Source organism: Neovison vison, chromosome 1 (assembly GCF_020171115.1).
Source record: "Neovison vison isolate M4711 chromosome 1, ASM_NN_V1, whole genome shotgun sequence".
Taxonomy (NCBI): Eukaryota; Metazoa; Chordata; class Mammalia; order Carnivora; family Mustelidae; genus Neogale; species Neogale vison.
In genome coordinates, this window is record NC_058091.1 from 56,781,350 (window position 1) to 56,807,459 (window position 26,110).

Sequence of the window (26,110 nt, forward strand, 5' to 3'; positions counted from 1 at the left end):
AGAATGTTTGTATTATGTTTGAAAATTCCAACTTAAAAGTTCTATCTCTGTTATCATAGTTTATTATGCCATTATGAAAAACTTAGCCCCAACAACAGAGGTGGGATTTTAAGGCCATGGTAAGACTTCATTATGAAAAAAATGGGAAGACATTTTGAGGTATTAAGCATATAAAGAGTGACTTACATTTTAAAAGATTTAAATTACCTGACTTAAATTTTAAAAGATCACTTTGCCTTAAGAATAGATGATGGGGATGTGGCAAAGGTCAATTAGGAGGATATTGCAATAACCCACGTGAGTGATGAATCTGCCTTGGACCAGGCTGGCTGTGACAAGAACAGCAATAAGTTGTCAAAGTCTGGATATGTTTGAATGGTGCCACCAAAACATTTCCTCTTATGTTCCTGTGAAGTATGAGAGAAAAGAGGAATCGTGGGGGCAAGGGACTATAAATTTTCACTCAGGAAGTTCTAATTTTTTTTAATTAAGTATCTTTTGCTGCAGTCTAAACCATGACTTACTTATCTTCACCTCTATGAAAAGAGGTCCATCACCATCTCCACAATGTCCTCTTGTAAATCTGGCAGAAGCCAGAAACAAACCACGTGCTGTGAAAGAAACAAAACAATGGCTCCTGACCTCAAAAGAGTATCATTTAGTAAATGAAACCCCTTCAAGTAAAAGGGAGATATGCTGAATATGCAGCTAGAAGTTGCAACTTGATGTTAAACTATAACCCTTCTGAACATGCCTGCAGAAATGAGAGAATCAAGCCCACCAAATGTCCATTGCCATGAGGGATAGGAGAGTTTGGGGTAGAATCTATCCCTCAGAAAGTGGGAGAATCAAACACCTGAAGGGAAAGCGAATTCTAGGTATGGTATAGTGTTACTACTTGGCTTGGTTCCCTGTTGAGCTCCCTACAGACTCATATCTGAACAATATCTCTCTTAGGGAAGGGAGATAACTGTGAACCAAGAATGAGAAAAGGCCATTTTCCCCCTAATCCTCTAAGATATGAGAGCAATATCTGATCTGATAGACCCTTGAAGAATATAGTCCAGAAAGGCAGAGAAGCAGCAAGTGTGGCACAGCTTTGGCATTTCAAGGTTCCATGAGTCACTGGCAATAACCTCTGGTACAAGGAACAGCATCCTCAGAAGTTCAGGTGTTCACTGTCATGACAGTTGCCTAAAATGTGTCAGTAGGACCCAGCAGAGGTAGGGCAGAGAAATAGATGAATAGAAGAGGTAGATATCACATGTAGCTGACCTCTTCATGAGCAAACACACATGAGACTCAGAAATACTTGCATGAGTTCAGCTATATTGCAGCTAAGCAAGAACCAGCGAGAGAAGTTTATATTGCCATCTTTGTTCAGCTTTTAAATAATGATGATGGAATGATTCCTTTACACTCCAGTTACTCACTGCAACATTTGTATAATTATATTTCACAATTAGGCAGTCTGTAAATCCCAAAGTCCACATATTTGCCACATCTCTTTAAGATCTTCAGAATCCAGGTAGATAGTGTCTTTATGGATATTAAAGATAATGAAGTCTGAAAAAAATAAGCAACTGTTCTCTTGAAAATGGTAAACATGAAAATATTTTTAAAATAAGTGTCCTTCATAAAATCAGTAATTTCACAAAATTAATAAAAAGGACTGAATATCTGTGAGCCACCTGTTCTGATACATATATTACCAACCTTATTCTGCATAACATTTCAACAATGCTGCTTACCTCCTTTTCAGTCATAAAGGAAATAATATTCCTTTTTTAAATACTTCTTTGGAAGACTTGTTTTCTTAAGTGGCTTTACACAGCTGCATCGTGTTAAAGAAGCCAAAATGACATTTTGTGACAGTGTGCCAATTATACTTAAATTCAAAAATTTTCTTAATCTTGAATTATATTTTGATCTTGATTCCGTATCTCCTCATGTGAGATTACTTCTTTTTTATTTAGTTGTATATCCTACCTTCTTCTCTAAAGTCTTTGAAGTGTCCTGTACCTCTAATTTCACATGATGATGAGATCAGTGGTTACTACTATTGCAATCATTACCACAAGTTCAAGGACAGAGGGAAAGGTCTGAAGAGGATGTCCATACCATTACTACTCAGCTTCCTAGAGAAGAGGGCTAGTGTTTGAGGTATTTCAACATGTGAGATTTAGATTTTATTCTAGCCAATGAAGGAGATAGATTTTATTCTACTCAATGAAGAGAAAAAGCAATCTGGGAAATGAGTGTGACTAAGTCAGGGATCAGTGGAGGCTTTCATTTAGGTAAACTCAGTAGGTTCCTTGGAAAAATTTAGCAGTTGCTTTGTGCAATATTATAAGCAGGAAAATTAAACAAGATACCTGTTATGTTAAAAAACCAATGATACTGAAAATCTATTCCCACGCAAGTACATACAATCTAGAAAGAAGAGCAGAGATTTTAGAAGCCCCCACCGGCGATTTCAGGAGTCACAGCGGAAATCATCACTCAGCCATCCCATGTATGAAAAGAGCACATTATCAAGTTCCACAGTTCCACTATATATTTTCGCTTACATATAACCAGCCTTTTAAATTTTGTGTCTTAATATATATTTCCATCTTCACTGCTACCCTCCATCCACCAATACTCCATTAAGATTCTTATGTTTAGGAAGTGTGAAGACATAAGCATGTGTGTGGTTTGGGGGCTGGAGGGTTAAAAGGGGCCAGAGCATATGAAAAGAATAATTCTTTAAAACAAAACATTCTGGCAATAACTTCCCACCTTTCTTTGAAATAGTCTCATCATCTTGTCATCAACTACCCTGTTCTTGTCTAGCAGAAAAATGATGATGGCCCCACTCTCCATGATCCAGAGTTAAGGTTCAACCTAGCAGAACACATCTCACCCTAAGTGGAGTCAGGAAATCCAGAGTTGTGAGAGCAAGCGTAAGTGAGCCAAAGTGTGGTGTGTGTGTGTGTGTGTGTGTGTGAGAGAGAGAGAGAGAGAGAGAGAGATTGAAATTTACCTTCCAATGAGTGAGAACTCTCCCACGACGCCCAGGCGCCTCATGGCACTCAGGAGGCCTCGGACCGTCATACCTTCGCAGAAGCAGACCACCACTCTGGCCTTGGGAAGCCTCTCCCGGAGCTTGCGCAGGAGTCGGTCAAAGCTCTTTTCCCCAGCATTGCTGTAGATTTTGTCTGAATGGGCGATACATAGGCCTTCCTGGGCAGCCAGCTCTTTGAAAGCATCCATTCCGCTCTCCCCATAGTTCCCTGTCCAGAAACAATCAGCAGATGTTCAAGACAACCTGGGCAGCGCAGCACTTACAAGCTGGAATAAAGACTCATTAGTCACAAGGAATGGAAAGGACACACTTGCCAAATAATTTGTAAATATAACTGGAACTGACAGAAGATATGGATGGATTCAAGAGAGTCATCAAATACAATCAATTCACCAACACTGAGGAAATAATGAAAAACTATCTAACCACGGCATCCACAGTAAAACAAGTTTTGAGAAATAAAAGGCTATTGCCCTATTTTACAACAGTGATCAGTAAGGGTTGTTACAGATTTTAGCAACGTGGGAGAGATCAGCACAGTGGGGGTAGGAGGTCAACCAGCACAATGAGAAGGCCTCTCCATTTGAGGGCTCACTCTTGCTGGCTGCCAGCTAAGAGGCAGACACCATGGTAGCAAACCCTGCTATATACTTCATGAAGGGTAGGCTAAACAAATGGAACACCTGGACCAGCCAGAATAAGCAGACAAGAAGCTGCTACATGTTTTAATCCAAATCCACCATCCTCTGATGAAGTGACAAAATTACGGGACATTTTTGGCTTTATGTTCCGACTTTTAATATCATTCTTACAATAAAATATAGTTTAAAAAAAAACTAAGAACTCGTAGGAATCAATGAAATAAAGCAAATATCACACTATGCCAGTTTCCCATTTCTCTATTTCACTGATGAATTTAGCCCCCATCTTAGTGTCCTCTATATTCTATTCCTTTCCCCAAATTTGGGGATTTTGACAACTGTATAAATGATCCAACACCATGTCCTCCAAGATTCTCAAACCCCTCCAACCAATGATTCTTCCTATAATCCACCTACTTCCAAATGTTTCTAATATCTCTGAATGTGGATGACAAACATCCTAGTCTCTTTATTCTCTCTTATCTTTCAAGCTCATATATTCTACTATCCCTACTTCAACATTTCTTCAACCTTATCACAACCTCAAATCCATTCTCCAACCCATCTTTCTTTCCATCCTCCCTCTCATTTGCCTCTTAGCCTAGCTCATATCTCACAGCCTGTCTGCATAAACACTCCCTTACAAATTCTTTAACTGCCTTCTGGGTCCCTGACAAAACCCCAATGCTAGTTAAACCCAACCATTTACCTATTCCACACCTACTCCTGAGGACCTAAGTATGAGGGAAAACTAAAAATCTTGATGACTGGTTTTATTAAAAATTCATGAGCATTCTGCCAAAAGGGGCATTCAATAGTGCAAGGAAATCATACTACATCTCCTCCATAAATAAAATACTCTAACATGATTATTTCATCCTTACTCTTCCCTCCTTAAATCTCCAAATTACTGACCCCATCTCTAACCCTCACCTCAGCTGGGATCCTCATTTCATATTTCAATAAAGACACAGAAATAATCAGACCCAAACTAACTTAGCCATACACCACATCTACAAAGCTTTCTTTGTTGGCACTTATATTTCTGGCATTCCTCCTGTTGTAAATTTGAAGTCTTTCCACCTCAGGATAAAGCCAACTCCTACTTATAAACACTAGGTCTCATTGCTTTTTGTCTATTCAAGGACTTTCTCTTGCAGTTGTCCCCTCTCTTTTGTGAAAATCAGTTTTTTCTTTCTAACGGTGTTAATGAAAAATAAAAATAATAATAAAAAACCTTTGCACTCTTTCCCCACTTAAGTTACTACTTCATTTGCTAGTCCTATTCATAACAATGATAAATGCCAAGATCAATGTGTTTGCTTCATCATCTCCCATTCTCTCCTTTACCAGTCTTCCCATTACCTCAAAAACTTTTCCTGTCAAACTTTTCTCCTGTCAAGATCACCAAAAATTTCCCTGTTGCCTATTTCATGACATGTTCTCTGTCTTCATCTTCATTAACTGCTCAGTTGCACTCAGTAGCTGACCAACACCCCCCTTGAAACACTTTATACTCTGTCTCTGTGACACACCTTCTCATAGTTTAGTCACCACTCACTGACTACTCCTCAAGGTATGTGCTAGATTTTTCCTCCTCTGCTCAACCTTGAATATTTTTATGCCGCAACCTGATCTCTTCTTCCATCTCTACTCTCTTAAGTGAGAGTACCTTAAGTGAGAGTACATTCCTTCAAACACCATCTGAATATTATAGTTGAATCCCAAGTACTGGTCTTTGGACTAGATTGGCCTTTGGAGCAAAAGATTAGAATATTCAATTGCATCCTTAATACATCCATTTATAGACATCTCAAACTTAACATATCTGAAACTGAATTTTTTCCCTCTCCATCTTGCAAACCTGCTCTTTCCAGACATCTGTGGTTAGTAAATAATGCCATTACCCACCACATTGCTCAGTAACAAAGTTTCTCTCATTCCACATACTCTAGCTTGCAAACATTTCTAAACCAGTCTATTCCATTTCAACTTCTGTCACCCTAAACCAAGTGTCTTGGGTAAGGTTTCCTAAAAACAGAGCTGAGATGAAGATTCTTGTTCAAGTTATTTGCTGAGAAGCAGAGCAAGAGAATCTTTGAAGGACAGGTGGGGAATGCTAAGTAGGAATATCATCTCAGCTAGTGATTATTTGGCTTTAGCCTGATTCCATAAGGAACTGCTACAGCACAAACTGTAGCACCGTGAACCCCACCTTTAGGCAACAGAATCCGCTTGTCAATCAGTCATTGCCTAAGGTCCATAAGAAGGCAGGGGAGGTATAGCCTCCCAGGAAGGGGTCAGCTGAGATTTATAAAAGCCTACTTTCACAGTAGCTGGGAGTGCACAGGGCAAACAGGTTCTCTGAGCAGGCCAACAGCATCCTCTATTCTAAGTAGCTATCAGTTCTTGCCGAGATAATTCCCCTACCCCCTGATTGTTCTCCCTGCTTCTACTCATTCCACACATAACAGAGTGACCAGTTAGGATGGAAATCAGAATATATCACTCCTCTTCAAAAAGCTTCAATCACTTCGCAACACACTTGGAATGATACCAAAACTCCTCCCCCTAAATTACCAGCCTTCGTATGGACTGAGCCTTCCAGCTTGCCCAACCCAATCTCTGCCCACTTTTTCTCCCCCACCTTCTCTAGACCCATAGCTGTCTTTCTATTCATAAACTACCTAACTCATTTATGCCTCTATATTAGCTGTTTGTATCACCTGAAAAGATGATCTTCTACAGATGTTCTTGTCAGTCTAGTCTCAATATAAATATCACCCTTTGTGAAAAACATTTCCTGATCAGTTTGCTTAAAGTAACCCCCCAGCAGATCCTGATCATATCCCTTGATTTTACTTAGAACATATGTCTGACACTTTTTCTTGTTAATTTTTCTCTTCCCCCTAGAATATAAGCTCCATGAGAACATCTTTTTATGACTTATCCAATGATATATCCTTAAACCTTAGAATAGTTCTAAACACCAAATGTACAGTAAAAGTGCATTTGTTTTAACAGCACAATAAAGGAGAAAAGGTTGTAAATAAGCAATTTAAACAAAATAAGTAAAAGTGGGAGTAAGATATGAAAAAATTACTGAATAACATTATCAAAAGAGTGCCATTAAAACCAGATAGGTTTTTTCACCTATCATAGTGCCAGAATTACAAAGATTAATAATATTTAATGCTGGCAAGACACAAATACATTTACTTTTCATGACAGCTATTCAAACTTTTAGTAGACAATGTGATAGTACTTTTCAAAATTTTTGAGGTAAATATCAGTATACAATATATACAGTATATAATATGAACAGTAATAGTTAAGTCAAAATAATTGTAAAAGAATGCTATTATCTCCCTCAAAAAAGGACTTAAGACTTAAATCTTCTTTTTTAGTTTAGTTTTGTTTTTTTACTTGAGAGAGAGCATGAAGGGTGGGGACAGGCAGAAGGACAAGCAGTCTCCCTGTTGAACAGAAAGCCCAATGTAGTCCTGGGTCCCTGAGATCATGATCTGAGCTAAAGTCAGATGCTTAACTGACTGAGCCACCTAGGTCCCCCAGGACTTAAATCTAGACATCTATAAAAGTTTTGTGGGCACTGTAATGAAACCAAGTAAGATTTTCCTATATTGTTGAAAAGATAGTTTTCTCATTTCCTTTTTCATAAGATTAAATTATCAGTTAATGTATTTGCCTTTTAATTTATCCACCTTTAGTGGCCTAGTCCAGTCAAGGGAAGCCCAAATGGAAGCATTAATGTGTCACAAAATCCTCACCTCCATAGACTTTGGAAACACATCATGGCTCAGACAAGAAGCTATGACTGATTATAAAAGGAGAAAACTGCAGGTGGCAAGTGGATGCTCGTCTGTCTGCAGAAGAGGATTTGAGAAGGACATCAGATGCCACTTTCCCATAGTAAATGCATGTTCAAGAATCTTCAAGGTACACAGACATCACTAGCCAGCTCTCTTAGCAAAGGCACTATCAGTCTATCAGAAGATGGTGTTATAAGGGCAGTAACTTTATTGCTAAAGTGCCATCCTTGGATTTCAATCACAGAAAACTATTCTACTTCCTTATCAAAATTTGGATTTCAAACTTTTTACACTTTTATATGCAGACTAATTGAGCAACAATGTTCTATGCATTCAAATAAGAAAATCTTTTTTATAAATCTAGTAAAGTCCTTAAATATACTCTGTCCAAACATCTCAGGTTACAGACAAGGAAACTGAACCATACAAGGGTGATGGCTCACCAATGAGCAAAAAGTTTATTTGAGTTAGAACTAGAGCAATTTTTAATGACTTGAGTCCTAGGTTACTGCTAATTTTTCTTAATAGTTAAATCAATTAAATATGTATGTTTTCATAATAAAAATGTCTGTATAGGTCAATTGATTTCATGAAATATTTGGCCCCCTTTCTGTATTCATATTTTCTTATTTGGATAGCAACTCTTTGTTATAGAAATTGATAGCTGAATATCATGCATTGGGCCATGTTTCAACTGCCCATTTTTCTCAGGATGCCTAAAAGACCATAGTGGCACATAAATTTCCACAAGAGCAGTTCTAATATAGGAAGAACAACAATAACTTGTACCTTTATAAATCTTTATAATTTAAAAATTACATTCATGAACATTTTCTTATTTGATACTTAGAAGAGCTTTATTGTACTCATCGTATTGATAACAGTGCTAGGAAAAAAAAAATGGGAAGAAAATTGCCACCAGGAAGTTTAAAATCATGTTACTTTCATTTGTAGCAACAGAACTAATGCCATGACACGGACAACTTTAAGTATCTAATAAAGGTGCTATGGCTTAGGATTCAGGAAAATAGACATGCCACTTGTTGGAAAGGTTATAGAGAAAAAGTAACCCCTGTACACTGTTGGAACACAACTTGGTACAACCATTATGGAAAACAGTATGAGGTTCTTAAAAAAAGAATTTAAATAGAACTACCATAAGATCCAACAGACGCATTACACAATACACATACATTTAAAGGAAGCAAAATCAGTATTTCAAAGAGATATTTTCACTCTCATGTTCATGGCAGCATTATTCACAATAGTCAAGATATGAAAACAACCTAAGTATTCATTGGGGGGATGAACATATAAAGAAAATGTGGTCCACATATACGACAGAATATTAGCCATAAAAAAGAAGGAAATCCTGCCATTTGCAACAACATGGACAAACCTGGAGGACATTATCTGTCTGGTGAAATAAGCCAGATATAGAAAGACAAATACTGCAGGATCTTACTTATGTGTGGTATCTAAGGGAGTCAAACTCATAGAACCAGAGAGTGGAATGTTGGTTACCAAGGACTGAAGATTCAAAACGATGAGAAGATATTGGTCAAAGGATACAAAATTTCAGTTACAAGATGGAATAAGCCCTGGGAATCTAATGTACAGCATGTTGACTATATATTATTATGTATAATAATACATAATTAATGATATATATTATATACTTGAAATTTGCTAAGAGAATAGATATGAAACATTCTTACTGTGTGCACACACACCTGACTATGTGAGGTAATGACTGTGTGAATTAACTTGATAGTGTTAATCCTTTCACACAGTACATCTTAAATATATACAATTTTGTCAGTTGTACCTCAATACAGTTGGGTGGGTACATTTATTCTGGGTCTTAAAATATAAAAAGATTTTCCACAAATAGAAAATTAGGGGACAGGCACTCTTTGCCCCTCTTCCAGGTCATGAGCAAACAATGCCAGACTGAAACTAACATACTCAGCACTGAGTCCACCCTCTGCCTCCCTGCCCCCTTCCATTCTTCTGTGTAGGCCTCCTCTTGCCTTTCCTGACACTGAAGAATTTATTTAGATACTTCTGCATGCAACCCTGAAGGAAGCTGTGAATGTATACAAAAACTGACTCTTAACAAAACTCTCAAAAAAATAAAAGGGCCATGTAATTGTAAACATTCAAACTTGATAGAAACCTGCATATTTTCATTCAATTAGCAAATAGTTTATTGAGTTCTCAACTTGAAAAACATCCTGGCTCTGCACTTATACAGAGTTGCCAAGAAATATCGGACATGGGTTCTGCCTTCAATTTGATAAATATTTACTTTGTGTCTGGCACTGTGCTATGCACCTTAGCACATCATTAATACATCACAACTCCATATAAAGGCTATAACCCCCCCTTTTACAGATGAGGCCTAGAAGCTCTAACAGGTTACATAACTTGCCCAAGGTCATAGAATGGAGGATCTAGGATTTCACATCTAACTCAGAAGCTTTTGCTTATCACCATTTCGTACTGTTCCTACATGGACTTATGTATACTACTGAAAGCATGACACAAGCACAGCAATGAAAATCAGTTATAAAATGCTACTTGGGAATGAAAACACCATAATATGAAGTTATAGAATAAGAAAGCAGAGATGATCAGAGAATGCCTCTTTGAAACACAGGAAGGCAACTGGACTTTGAAGAATGCAAGCAAGAGCTTACATTGGCATTCAGAGTGAAGGGGCAAATGAGAACCCACAAAAAAAGATTTTTAGAGCCAAGAAGTAAGAATTCCCATTGGAGCAGAAGGTTCATGGTTTATAGAAGGACACACTATATAACAGATCCCTAGTGAAGCATCTGGCATACCACTACAAGATTTGCAACATGGAAATGTGCTATATGTTGCTGTGTTGTAACAGATTTTATAACAGACTTTATCACTGTTACAATGTTGCCTAAAACCTAAAGCGTGAGAGAGAAAGGGAAGAGTGGCATCTGACAAAACCCCTAAAATATAATAATAAAATATGTTGAAAATCTTTATTTCTTTCTTATGTGACAAAATAAATTACAGAGTAAATCAAGATTTTCTATAAAATTAAGCTTCCAAACAAAACGTAGGGGAAATTTATGAGAGAGAACATGAGGTTTACAAAGAAATTCCCGTTGTTCAAAAATTAATTTTTAAAAAGAATTTATTTATTTATTTGTCAGAGTGAGAGCACAAGCAGAGGGAGTAGCAGGCAGAGGGAGTAGCAGGCAGAGGGAGAGACAGGATCTCCACTGAGCAGGGAGCCCAATGTGGGACTCAATCCCAGGACCTGGGATCATGACCTGAGCCAAAAGTAGACACTTAACCCACTGAGTCACCCAGGCACCTCTTGAAAATTAATTAAAAAAAAAAAACTTAAACATAATAGAACTAGATATTATTATCTATACAGAGCAAAGTTTAAAAAGGTTCAGAGAACAGTAGTAAAAAACAGAACTATCTCGAGAGAAAAATAATGGCTGTAACTCTGAATTTCCTAAGCTACATGTGATTTTAAGTAAGTTATATATGACTATTATCCAAGAAAATCAATAGACATTCATTCATAAAAGATTGATTTGTAGTGGTTTTGTAACTAAGCTTCATTGAGTAAGCAAGCTATGGAATAAAATTGTCTTAGATTTCATAATCACCTGTATGAACTGCTACCATAGCAAAAAATAGCCAATGAAGACTAGTCCTTACATTGATCATTTTCTTCTACTCTTAAAATACCGGGATTATATTCAAGAAACAATCTGAGCTCCATTTGGTGGCTATAATAACATTTCAGCCATCATGTTGAACCAAGATCAAGCCCTGTTATTACATCTTCACAAATTATCCTGGTCAAAAAAATACATTCAACATAGTTCATCCCTATATATTTTTATCAGTTATATGAAGAAAACATTCATACAGAAAAAACATATAGATTTTTCTTCACTCTCCTTAATGAAGAAATGCTTTTGCTTTGAAATCTCCACCAGTATTATGGTCTAGACTTCGTTAATCCCTGTTTTATTTCACACTTACATAACTTACATACCTTCCTTGGTATTCCATAGTAGTCTAAGGCTCCGGGATAATGAAATCCCTTGGGTTGCGAGACAGTCCCTGTCTGAGAGCTTGAAAATTGATTACTCTGCCTTCTGGATAAATAAGATAATAACTCATTTTTAAAAGAATTATGATGAAAAAGTGGTTTTCACAGCACCTTCTGGAAACCCACTGCAATATTCAACAACTATCACTATCAGGAAATCTTTCTTCTTGATGTAAATGTCTTACAATGAAATCTAAATTCATTCCCTCTTCATTTTTAGTGAAGAAAAATATCAGCTGGTTTGAACTTTTTTTTTTTTTTTTAAGTCTTTCTGGAAACACAAATTTAGTTTTCTCTTCTCCTAGAAAAATAATCCCTGGTACTTAACCTTTCCTGGCAACCTTTGGTTTGGTCCTCCCACTTCATACCTAAAATTGTTATGGCTCTCATGCTTCCATCCCTATACCTGCAGTCAGCATTATGGGTCTGGTCAATCAGAACTGAGTCATCACCTGCCATAGAGGGAGTAAGGAAATTTATATGCAAGGTCAGTGCAGGAACTTCCTCACACGGAGCTTTGAAAGAAAAAGGGAATCATTTTTACCAGCAATTTCCCAGCCCTACCTCTAAGAATCCCAGTTTGGGCAGGTACAGTTACAGCACCCAAGTGGAAGAAAGAAATTGACCAAAAAGTGACTGCCATCTCTATGCAATAGGACTGAGGCCAAGTAATCTTGCCCTTTTGCTATACCATGTTTTCAGGCATACATTACAGCTGAGTGAACAAGAGAATGAGCTTTGGAGGCAGATCAACCTGGTTTAAATCCTGGATCCTCAATAAGGAGTTATATAGCCTTAAAGTGTTTTCTTTAAGATTGGGTTTCCTCTTGTATAAAATGGGTATCATAATATGCATCTCGAAGACTTGTCATGATTATAAAATCAAGTGTTAATGAATACAAAGTTTCCAGAACATATAAAAAGTTCAGGGAGTAGTGTCTATTTTTACTGTCCATCCATGTCCCTCTCAAGTTGTAGACTCTAAAGTTGGACATAAGCTTTAGCTCTGACCCAAGAGCTTTAGATTCTTTTATTTCCATGTTCTATTTATAAAACTCGAGCTCGTGATTTTTTTTTTTTCTTTTAACTACAGTACTTTGCTATCCAGTCATGGTCACCTTGTTTCCAGGTTGTCCCCAGTTTATTTTCTCTAACACACTTGCACAAAGCAATCCTTCCCTATTTTATTTTTGGTGTTTATGAAATGTATTCAACAGTCTATGTTTGTCTATATTGAGTCTCTGTCACTGAGTGTTTAAGTTTCAGCCATAAATGTCCCATTGTATCTATGTTGAAACTTTATGCAATAACCCAGTTTGTTGTTTCTCTCACTCAAATCCTTTATGATATGGAGAAAGAAGTTAAAAGAAGAAAAAATGTAAGTGGTATAAAAATACAAAAAGAGATCATTATTCCTGCAGAAAAGACATATTTTTCCATTTCAGTTTTCACATGAAGGAAACAGGTTCACAGGAGCAGTCCCTATCACATCTGTCCACTCCTCCTGCCTATCCAGTATCATATATATAATCAAAACTCGGAAAATTGTGTATAGCAACAAGTTCAGAAAAAGTACCCCAAAATACACACACATACATACACACACACACACACACACACACACACAAACACACACAAACTAGGCTTATATTTTAATGATAACACAGTGTTGTCAAGAGTTCATGGAAATGAGCACTCTCATATGCTACCAATAGTAGCATAAACTGTTCCCATCTTTTTGGTAGAAAATTTATATTATATGTGTTTTAAATTACATTTGTATTTTTGACTCAAAAATTTAATTTTCAGAAATTAATTTCATTGCCCACCAAGTTCCAGTTATAAGGCTATTCATCATAGTACATAATTAGAAAACACAGCAGAAACAAATAAACCCATGCTCTATAATAGGAGCTAGGTTAAATAATTATTGTGTATTTGCATTAAAAACACAAGCTACCATTTCCAAAGGTGATGTAAACTTATGTTCAATGTCATCAAAAATATTTATGTAATATTGTTAAGTACAAAAAAATTTAAAATAGTATGCAAAGTGTAAATTTTTACATTTTTTTTTAAGATTTTATTTATTTGACAGAGACAGAGAGATCACAAATAGGCGGAGAGGCAGAGAGCCCAAAGCGGGGCTCAATCCCAGGACCCTGAGATCTTGACCTGAGCCAAAGGCATGAGGCTTTAACGGATTAAGCCACTCAGGCACCCCAAATTTTACATTTTAAAAATATAATTTTACTGTGTATTTATATTTAGATAGATAGAAAGTAAAGATTATGCCTGAAAATATTAATAGTGGTTTTCTATAGATGGTAGAATCACATATGTTTTTTAATTTTTAGTATCTTTATCTTCTAATTTACTTAAAATAATCATATATTATTTTGTTAATAAAAACATATGAAATAAAATTACATATGATACAATTTTCATTTGATTATCATGATAAACACAGCTATTATGGGTTACATGGCAAATTTTTCTGAAAGGGAAATGCACCTCTCATAATGACTGCATAACAATCTTTCTACCTAAAAAATAAATAAATAAAAATAAGAAATACTAATGTTCTTAGCAAAGTTGCCCATAGACCTTACGCCATTTCCTGAGATATCTACATACTTGGAGTGAGAGAGCATATGTACTATATGCTAGTTTCCTATTTGGAATCCTAAAACCTGAAGTGAGCTAGTTTATTAAAGAAGTAGTATTCTCTCTCTTTCTCTCTCTCTCTTTTTAAGATTCAATGAGATTCAGTTTGGGAGATAAAAATTTCCTCACCTACTGAGTCTCTGCCCTAACAAAAGGTATAAAAGGCTCAAAACACCTCTCTGCTATAAATTTCCTACAAGGTCTGACCATCTCTTCTCCATACAATGATTTACTTCAGGTTGAGGTCAGAGTAGTTGGCCCATTGAAGTCTCTCCCATTTGAGCAAAGGACTAAGCAGAGTGAATAATGTTTAAATATGATTTGGAAATTATTTTTTCTTTTGTTTCATTTTTTGGTTTTTGGTTTTTTGGAGGGGCATTATTTCTAATAGGGAATAAAGATGAATAAAGCCTGTTTAACCACTTTCTGTGTCTTGGTGTCTTGAACATTCCATCTGAAGTTAAAGAAATCAGAATAAAGCTTGGCCCAGCGAGGGTAAGCAATATTAATGTTACCAGATCCTAAAGCAGTGGTATAATGTGAAAATTTATGAAGATCTTATTATGTCTTAATTATCTTCTTTTAACTTTGCTACACTCTTATTACTCATTTTGCTGTAATTATTTCCATTTATGAAGGACTCTAAGGCCTAGGACATAAAGTGACTTAGCCAAAATCTGTGAGAACTGCAATTTGAACTCAGATATGTCTGACTTTGAAGCCTATGACCCTTAATTATCTATCTCAGCATACTTTGTGTTTCAGGCTCTAGTTATTTCCTCCGCATTATCCATTCTTCCATCCTTCCTTACTAAAAAATATTTGATTTTGTCTAGGGTGACTGTGCATAGCCAAAAACACCTAATTTCCCATACTCTCTTGTGGCTAGAGATGCAGATGTGTGACCCAGTTCCAGACAAGGAGAGTTAAGCCGGGTGAGGCCTCTGGGAAAATCTGAAAAAGGTCAGATTGCTGGCATGCTTCTTAGGCCTTTTCTCCTTCTGTCTTTTCTTTTCTTTTCTTTTTTTTTTTTTAAGATTTTTATTTATTTATCTGACACAGAGAGAGCATAAGTAGGCAGAGTGGCAGGCTGAGGGAGAGAGAGAAGCAGGCTCTCTGCTAAGCAGGGAGCCCAATATAGGGCTCAATCCCAGGACCCTGGGATCATGACCTGTGCTGAAGGCAGAGCTTAACTGACTGATCCACCTAGACACCCCCCTGCCCTTCTGTCTTTACACCAGTACATGGACCTGAACCTGGAGATTTACACCAGTCCCTGGACCTGAGCCTAGAGGTACTGCAGCCAGGTAGGAAAAATGGTGGGTGAAAGATGATAAGGAAGCCTATACATGAAACCTGGAGGAGCAGAAGACAGACAGCCCAGGTACCTGTTAGCATGATTGCATTTCATTCTGCACTGCACTGCCTTTCCCTGGATGTCTTCTTGTATGAGAAAGATAAATCCCTATCTGCTAAGTCACCATTAGGATGGTTTTCTGCTATTTGCAGATGAACAGATTCTTCTTGGTCCTCTACATGACATTACACTATAAAAATTCCAGGACAAGGGCCAGAAGTCTTGACTGTTTCTAACTAGCTCTGACCTTGAGCAGCTTATCATTCCATCTTTTTTGCTCATGCTGGAAGGCAGGTTCATACTAGATCTTTAAGCTACCCTACAGCATGAACATTTGGTGATTCTAGAACAATATGAATCAGCACTCTTTCATAATCTAGAGCTTCATGTCAAAACATATTTCATATTCTCAGTAGTCAGAGTAAGCATCTGCTTAGCAAAATTTTTTTCAACAGCTTTTTCCTTCTCCAATCTGATCTTTTACAAGTGTATTACTGTAAGGGAGGAGAAAGCATTTGTTGTGTAACCATTTAAAATGTATCTTGCTTGCAGGTTTATTTTTGCCAACTTTTAGGTATGTAGAGAACAAGACACTGCCCTGTAGAAACAGGCAACATATGAGAAAACAAAGCTGCCTACAGAACGAGCTCATTAGGTGAACCAGAAGTAATAGAAAGACATACTGTTCAATGCCACTGGACTGACATTCATCAGGATCCAGGTGTTACCCTACCCCTCCAAGTCGCTATTTTTAGCCACCTTTCGTTCAGTGGAATTAACACAATCCTATCACTAACCTCTTGGTTTCCTCTTATTTAACCCCACTTTTTATTTTTTTACATCATTAGTATAAAATTCCATTTAAATGAGTCAAATGGATTTTGCCTTGGGTCAAAGGAAATTATCCTATGGGGGACTGTCTTTAATCCAAAAGACATGTGTGCCTCCTACAGTAAACGTTAATCAACTAAAATTCCCTCAATTGGTACCTGTGAAACCTAACCAGGCTTGGTTCTGCCTTGGTCCACAACCATGTGCAAAGTCCTGGACATCTCTGGGTTCCAGTTTCCTTATCTGTAAAGAGAATGTGTTGTACTGGAAAATACCTGAGGTCTCCTATTACAAGGCTGTCCGTCTAGCTCTGGTTTTCTGCATCATGGTAAGAAAGCTCATTCCACACCAGTTGGTGTTTGACCTACATTTTACCTGGATTCAGGTTATGCAGAGGCACTTCCCAATGGTGTTGCCAATACTGTTAGAATAGTAGTATTTGTTTATAGGAGAGGAAGCATGGCAGAATGTTGAAAAGCAAGAACCCTGGAACCAGAGAGCCCTGAGCTCAAATTCTGACTTCCCATTTATTAGCTATGGGACTTCAGGCAAGTCCGTTAATTTCTCTGTGCCTTGGTTCATCTGTAAACTGGAAATAATAGTAACCACCTTTTAGAGCTGTTGTAAGAATTAAATGATTTGATATATGTAAATGTTAGCTTATCATAAGTACTCTATGAGAGTCTATTATTTATTTTACTAACATTTCTAGAGCTCTGTGTGCTAAGCACCAGAAACCCTTTACATCATTCTCTCTTTTTTCCCTCTGAAACCCACAACATACTAATTATCATATGATAAAAACTGTGGCTTGAAAGGGTTATTTATATTCATACATGGTAGATAGGAGAGAAAGGGACTAAGCCCTGGTAGTCAGAGTCCAGAGCCCACAATCTTATTTGACATGCCATAGGGGGACCAGATGAGTGAGTATGGCCTGGCGGGATGAATCAGACAGGTCAGGGGGACTGAAAGGAAGGGTGACAGGCTGTGTCTATGTGTGATGATGAGCAAGGCAGAGTCAGTGAAGTGCCAGCTAAGAACACAACCAAGTAAATGTCACTGGGCATTTCATCTGCTCCTCCAGCCAGGGTATTTGGAAAAAGGCCTACACACAATGCTATTAAAAGTACAGCAAAGGCTCATCCAGCCCAAGATGCTTCCTTCAACAATACCTGAAAAATTCTGGAATTCTGCCATTAGCAAGATGTGACTTTCCTCTTTCTACTGGGGAAAAAAAAAGCTCCTGGGAGAGGTAACCCACTAAAGCCCTGATATCCTGATCTTATTTGGCTTAGCAGATCTTCCTGAAAGCAGTGGGCAGCTGGAAGGATCATGATGCTATAGAGATGCCAGGCTGCAAAGCAGAGCAGTACACAAAGGCAGCTTGTCAGTTCCACAACACACTGGGTCTCAGGTACTTTCCCATGGTTATCCTTGGAACATATGCAAACACGCTCTGATGGTGAATAATTCTTTACAACTGTTATATAGAATCTTCACAATATATTTTGACAAGAAGACTAACAAGAGGGAACTGTATGGGCACTTAATGAGATCACAAAGATAACACAGTTAATGGGAATGCTAGGGTTAAAATACTTATAAATGAAATCTAAAGGAAGACTTCACAAAGAACCTGAGTAGAAATCATCCACTGTAATTTCCCTTATCTGTATGTGGTATCTGTTTCCTTATCTCTGTGTATTAACATGATATATAATTTTATTAACTAAAAAATGAGAATGTGTCATGGTTCAGTTTCCTATTTGGGTATGAAATCATTTGATTTCACTAGTAAAAACTAAGAAAGAAAACATTATTTCTGAGAAGCCCAATATTGGGAATCAAGTGTTTTAGGTAAGCTTGGGCTATGACATTGCAGTGCAGAATGAATTCTTTGTAGGATTAGATTTCCTCTGTTCTAATTCAAAGAGCTTTGAGTTGATGAACCACACAGGAACTGTTGATTAAGCTCTTCCAATGACACTTTGCCAAGGTCTATGACTGCCAAATCACAGCCCTCCAATTCTCTAACTCATTACAGAGAAATGAGAGCCCACGTGTAGAAACTCAAATAAGCAACTCTCTAATCTCCAGTTTCCTACCATCACAAGGGAACACAGAAGACAGGCATTATATCCCAAGAATGGATGTGATCTCTTTGTGGTTCAGCATCTTCCAGTACGTGTGTGCCAGGTGGAGTTTGGCCCTTGTGAGCAAACAAATGAGTGGAAGAGAGTCCACGCACTAGACAAACTCAGGTTTCTGGAAGAGTCAGACACACAAAGGAATGATCGCACCTCACGAATGATGCTGAAGTGTAGGCAAGAGGAGAGAGTATCTAAATCCAGCGAGAAGAATAAGAAAGTCTTCCCCAAGGAAGGGAAAGCTGTACCTGGTTTTAAAGCTAGGTATTTTGATTCTGAAGGACCAGAAAGTAAAAGCACTGAAACTGTATCTTATACATATGTCTGTTCCTTGAACCCATTCTAATATAGGGGTAATTATGTCTCTACAGTTAAAAACAAAACAAACAAACAAAAATGAGTGGGAAAAAGTATGAAAATTCCAAATACACATATATACAAACACAGACACATACATGCATCCATCTGTGTGTGTACATGAAAAAGCTGACTCCAATGAAAGTTAATTTAAATATACTTACATGTACTTTAAAAATGAAACCATTTGATTTCCTTACTCTTTCTCACCTATAATCTAACAGTTCCTTAATCTATCTTGAATCTCTCCATTGTCATTACCTTAATCCAAGTCTTTATTTTCTCTCTCTCTGTGACTACTAGAATTCTTCCATGTGGGGGTCTTCCCACATCCACTCTTTTTTCTCTCAATCTATTCTCAACCCAGAAATTATGATTATCTTAGACATAATTGGATCAACTCACTTACTGGCTCAACTCTACTTAGCAGTTTGCTCTGACACTTAGGATGGAATCCAAAAGTCTCATGGCCCCCTGGGTGACCTCCTGCCTTCCTGCCATACCAGCTTCACTTCTTATCACTTTGGCAGTCATTCTACAGCTGCCTAGGACTCCTTTCTGTTTTCAAATGTAGAAAGCTCTTTCCTTGCTCGGAACCCACACTCATTTGCTTCCCTCCATCTTTACTAGACTCACTTCTATTTGTCATTCAGGTTTCAGCTTCTTAGCTCTGTCTCTTACTTACAGACGTCTTCCCTAACCATCTTATATTAAGTGGCCCCCACTTAGCCCTATCACCACACCTTGTTTATTTCCTTAACAGCATTTATGGTGAGACATGGATAAATATGTGATCACATATATATTAGTGTGCTTATTTGCTTAATGCTTGTATACTCCATTAGTGTGTATACTTGTGAAGGTAAGGGCCATGTCTGTATCACTTTTTTGTTCAATGCAGGTCATCGACAATATTTCAATCCAGTAACTCTTATTGGATGATTTATGAGTAATTTATTGACCAATTCGGGTACCAAATATATGATTAATTTGCCTGATAAACTCTTCGTCCCATTGAAATGTGATTATATTGGATTGTAAGTCCCAAAGGAATTCAGGAGGTATGTATCATGGCCCTTTAATGTTTGTTTATATATAAATGTCATATATGTGTTATATATGTTATATTTAATGTTATATATATAAATACACACACACACACACACACACATATATATAAAACATTAAAGGGCCACATATAAAATTATATATCTATAACTTTAGAGCATGGGGAATCCTAGGGATTATTTTATCTCTAGCCCTTATTTTACAACTGAGTTCCAGAAAAGTGAAGAAAACGTCCATGGTCACAAAGGTAGCTAGTAGCAGCACCATATTAAAGCCCAGGGCTCCTAATTTGGGGACAGCAACCTCTCTACCACCCAGCCACATAAAATAGAATTCTAGGTTACCATTCAGAACTCTACACAGCAGGAGAAAACCAGTCTTGAAATTTACTTTAAGATTATAGCATTCTGAGACAGTGGGAACAAATTTGTTCTCAGCCACTGTTCAATGAAATAATCAATGAAATATGTGCTGTCCTCTCAGTTACCAAGTTTTAATTGATTAAATAGGCACTTGGAGGAGTAGACAGTGTTTAACTTTTCTAATTCTGGAAATAGTATACAGTGTCTTAATAGAGTTATTATGGAGATAACTTTCTTCTAGAGAGGAAGAGTAGCCCTTGGGGGAAAGAGCTCCCTAGGACCTTCCAGTTTACTCTAGGCTGGCTACAAAAGTGGCAGCCATTTCCATCTGAGGTCATCAGTAGCACTAACAGTGGAAACTCCATTCTAGGAAGAATTACTTAAGAGAGAAAGTTGAGGGGCACCTAGGTGGCTCAGTGGGTTAAAGCCTCTGCCTTCAGCTCAGGTCATGCAGGGTCCTGGGATTGAGCCCCGCATAGGGCTCTCTGCTTCGCAGGGAGCCTGCTTCCCCCTCTCTCTCTGCCTGCCTGTCTGCCTACTTGTTATCTCTGTCCGTCAAATAGATAAATAAAATATTAAAAAAAAAAAAAAGGAGAGAAAGTTGAAGATCATAGTGGGAGATACATTTTTGTGCATATATTTATTTCCTTCATGTAATTATAAGGAACTTCATAGAGAATTTAGCCCAACAAATGCATCCCTCTGCACAATGTTACAGCCTCAACTTGGGTAAAATCTCTTGCTTCTTACTATTGAACTCCTCAGAAATTAGTTGCCTCCTTTCTCAGGTTTTCTTAGTGAAGCCAATGATGATTTAATATTAAAAGTAAGATTATCTAAAGTTTTACCTCTGAAAACACCAAATAATTTCATCATTAATAAAATAGAGTAAAAGGTGAGTTCACTGAGGGAAAAAAATAGCTCATCCCAAAGTTTTCTCTAAATAGTAGCATGGTATTGTGTATTACCTACTATAAAAATTTAAAAGAATATTAAAACGTTAAAAACATAAAACCAAACTAATTAATTCTCAACTATTCAACTTTACTTCCTCTTTCTCTTGACTTCACCTGTTATTCTTAAAAAACTTTATTATTTACTTTTATTATTACTTATCTACATTTAATATATGTTATAATTCATACATTGACTGACACAATGCCTTATAAAGTTATTTGTATTTTACTTAGGAAAAAAAGGAAGGAAGGAAGGGAGGGAGGGAGGAAGGAAGATCGAGAGGGAGGAAAGATAAGGGGAGGAAGAAGGAAGGGATGGAGAAGGGAGGAAAAACTAAACTTTAGAGCCTTAGAAAACAATAGTGCAAATATAATCAATCCTCTTTTTAACCAATTCTCAAAATCTTGAACCACAGCAGTGTAATTTGAGACTGTATTGTGGTAGAATGCGCCATGACTTCTAGTTACACTAATTATTCTAACTATACACTGAATCAGCATCAGGGTTGAGTATTGACAGTCAACATTTCTCTCCCTATAATTGCCTCGTTATAACCAAAATACCTGAAATCTTATAGTTTGACCACCAGAAATGTCTACATTGCAAAATGGATGCCTATGTTCTGATTAATCTTTTTGATCTGGATAGAAAAAACAAACAAACAAACAAACAAAACAATTCTGACATCTGTTACTCTAACTGTAGGCATCTGCGTTCTGGACAAACCATGATTCTGAACTGATAACTCAAGTTCCCCCAGGAGTCAGAAAGCCCCAACCACAAAGAAAACTAAGTAGGGCCCTTTCTGTTGCAGAAGACTTTACAGTATGGAGACCCTAATCCTGGCCACACAAGACAGTCCTGGGCTAGGGTTAAATATTTTTAACAACATGTATCTCTCATTCAAACAGGCACTGAGTGGCCTAGCTGAAGTAGGAACTGAGTTTAAGGTTCAGTTCAAGACAAATAGGGACCACATGCTTATCACCTTCCCAGGTTACTCCACACAGCCTCTCTCAGGGAACTACAGAAATGCTCCAAGGAAGGTCCTGGATTTGTCCTGCCCACTGCCTATTCTCAGTAGGGTTCAAGTGGAAAAGATGCAGAGTGGTGTTGAACAGAATAATTGATTTCCCTGTAACACCGACACACAGACACAGACACACACACACAGAGACACACACACACACACACTCAAAGACACATATGGGCTTTCTTTGTCTTGTAAAATGAAACAACTACACTTCAAAAAATCCATATGTCCTGAATGATAAGTCTCTGCTAGTCTGAAACTAGTCAGTGTTTCTGGAGGCTGCTTCTCATGCAATGCAAGCTGTAGGATCATGATGAATGTTATCTTGTTTTCCTTCCTGTACTACAAACATATTGCCATTTGGTTAAATAGTAATAGGTGACAAAAAGAACATTTCAACCCAAATATTTAACCTCCAAAATAAAATAAAATCTTTCACCTCAAACCTGTCATTCTTTAGGGTTGTTTAAACAGCTAAAATGAAAACATCAGGGAGAGAAATACACAACAGTATTTATTCTGAAAAGTAATTAAGTTTCTAGAGGTCACAACTAAATATTCCATGAGAACAGAAAGGAGTTGGGCCAATATAACATCTAAGGCTTCCAAGAGCTTTAACTTCCTTTGATTCTATAATGGAAATATAGGGCATGGCCAAAGATGCTGAGATAGGAAATGGAATGATCAGTGGGTATAAAAGAAAAGAAGACTTTCAGAGTTTTTACCTTCTGGAAACATCCAATAACTCCATTACTAACATCATCTATTAAATTAATTTTGCAACCTACCCAAACTCTACTGTGCTAAGTCAGAAATATTAACATTTCTGAAAATGTTCCTAGACTTTTTTCTCAAAATGATTTAAATTTGCATAGAAAATTTATAATTCACAAGGCACTTTCATGTGTTTTACCTTGTTTAACCCTGAAAACAATTCTGCTATTAGAGCTAAGAATATGTATGAGCTCTAGGAACCTGGATTCGAGTCTTAACTCCTGATCTAAAACTCACTATGCCTCTTATTCCTCCTCTATAAAATAAACAGAATAATAATACATACTGAAGAGTGTTATGGTGAAAAATTAAATAAGGTAATATATATGTAAATCACTTAGCACTTGGTATCAAGTATTCAAAAATATGTGCCATTATTATTCGTGTGACAAATTGTATTTCCAAAGAGAGTGACACCAATATATCCCATCCACAGGTTTGTCTTAATATATGGCATTGTCACTCCTCTATTGAGAAATGGAGTCTGTGTTCCCTCCCCTTGAAATGACCCTTTTGATTTCTGAAGCTAACTTATAAATGTGATTCAACTTTGCCTGGCCATTTAGGGACACTTGAAAGCCAGCTACCAAACCATGAGGAAGCCAAGCAGCCATGTGGAGACACCATGTATAGGTGTTCCAGCCACAACCAAACGTCCTAGCAGACAGGCAGCTTCAACCACCAGACCAGTAAGTAAATCTCAGATCATTCCCACCCCCAGCCTTTGATCCACAGTATCTGATGCCAAGAAGAGAAGACACATGCTGTCCCCACTAAGCCCCACTCAATAGCAGATTCACGAAAAAAAGTAGTTTCATTATTTTAAGCTACTAAATTTCAGGAAACTGAATCTTGCCCAAGATTACACAGCTATTAAGAGGCAACAAGGGAACTCAAATGCAGACTTTCTGATTCTAACTCGTGTTCTCTTTCCATAATTTAAAATTTGGAAAGTTGTCTTCCTCAAGAATATCCCGAGCATATGCCAGGTTCATCCTCACACTGTAGGTTGATCACATCCCATCTCTGATCATTTGCACCCAGATACCCATGGGCAACAGCACATGCATCCACCCAGGACTGCCTTTCTGGTTACTTTCTTGGCTCCTGATATGGGGATTTCTGTTTGTGTCTGATGTTCTCCTTATTTGGCTACCACCTTAGACTATCTTCTATGACTTCTGAACCTGAAATAATAATGCACCAATAATACACCACCCATTAGGCCTCATCTGAAGGCTCACATACATGAGTCCCTCTGTGAGTTTGGCCTGTAGGACAAATCAGTATACACCCAGTTCTCACTATTTCTTTGCATGGAAATAAGTAACTATAAGACTTCAACTGGAAACACAGTGTTGTGAAATGTAACAATGCTTCTCAAATGAAAACTAATGTGAACTCCTGAGCCAAGAAAAATTTATTACGAAATTATTGAAATAGTAAGCTTAAGAGCTCTTCACTTAGAGGGGCTCCCTCCCAGACTCTGGGAGAAGCAACAGCAGTATACTTACAAACATGTATTTTCATTAAATTTGCCAAGTGCAATATAAATTTTTTTTTTCCTTAAAGAAGGCCCTCTAATTCAGACCCAACAACCTTGAGGCTGCCCCTACTCCTGAGAGTGGCTTAATCAAAGATGGATCACTGAGGGGAGGTTGGGGGCAGGGATGGGGTAACTGGGTGGTGGGCATTAAGGAGAGCACTTAATGTAACGATAACTGGGTGTTACAGGCAACTGATGAATCACTAAATTCTACTCTGAAACTAGTAATACTAAATTGAATTTGAATAATTTTTTTTTAAAAAATGGGTCACCCACTGCAGCTATTAATTTCTGTTTCTATAGGAGTGGTTATTGACTTGGAAACTTAAAACAATTTGATAGCAGCAAATTTAGACCCACTTACTCAGAAAGAGTTTAAAACTTTCAATAGTACAGGTTATTGGAGCTTCTCAAATTAAGGAATAAAATTAGGATTTTACTAACCAAACACACAGGGGAATCTATCTCTTCTTCCCAGTGATTAAAAATTAAAGTGATATGAAGCAACTAATAAAGGATTTAGAAGAACGTTCAAGGATTTGAAAATTCGTCTGTAATGGATCAGTTTGAGATGAGATCATTGTTTAATTCAGGGAATATTTTGATGTCCTGTTTCAGCACATTTTAAAAAATGATCTTGGCTCTAATTTGAGCCAATAAAATTGATAAATTTGTTAAACTATATATAGAGTATGGATTTTTTTAAAATGTGTATATTTGTGTATAAACATCCATGTACCAAAAAGATATAATAAAGTATTATATCAGAAAGAGTAAATATCTCTTGGTGTTGAGATTTTCTTTCTTTCCTTTCTATCTTCCTCTATTTTAGAAATATTCTATAGTGAAAGTAGAATATGTTTACAATTAAAAATAAAAAATAAACATTCGTTATGTTTATGTTATGTTCTTTCTCAAGAACACCTTTTATTTTGAGAGGTGGTTCTGTAAGGACCTAGTTAGCAAGAGGCTTTCATTAAAGTTAAACGGTCCCTGCTCTCCTTCCCCCAGGGGATTCACTTAAAAACAAGAACCAGTTCCAGGTAACAAAGCCCAGATACAGGGTGGGTCAGGCCAGGTGGAGACATCCGATCAGTGATTACCAAGGAGTATGGGCCCTGCCCTTTGGGAGCTTGGGTGCCAATCCCAACAAAGGTGATAGGCTGGATCAAACGTCTACTAGGGTAAATTGTAACTCAATTGGTCACCTAGCATCACTGGAGTTTCCTGTGTGTGTTACAATCTCATTGGTCATCTGTGCGCGGCCAGGCCCGTCCGCATGGCCTTTGCCCTTAAAAGCTAGACTGTGAAACAGAGAAGGGTCACCCTCTCTTGTAAGAGATGCGTCCC

At 37.4% G+C, this 26,110-nt stretch overlaps 1 protein-coding gene across 4 annotated transcripts in view; it reads right to left on the minus strand.

Moving 5' to 3' along the window:
• The window catches only part of GRM1 (glutamate metabotropic receptor 1), a 427,511-nt gene that overhangs the window by 292,356 nt on the left and 109,045 nt on the right, over positions 1 to 26,110 (minus strand). For all 4 annotated transcript variants that reach the window (XM_044247123.1, XM_044247125.1, XM_044247126.1 and 1 more), the window contains exon 2: positions 3,026 to 3,275. In XM_044247123.1, the coding sequence (XP_044103058.1) occupies positions 3,026 to 3,275 (250 nt within the window). The remainder of the gene's footprint in view (positions 1 to 3,025; positions 3,276 to 26,110) is intronic.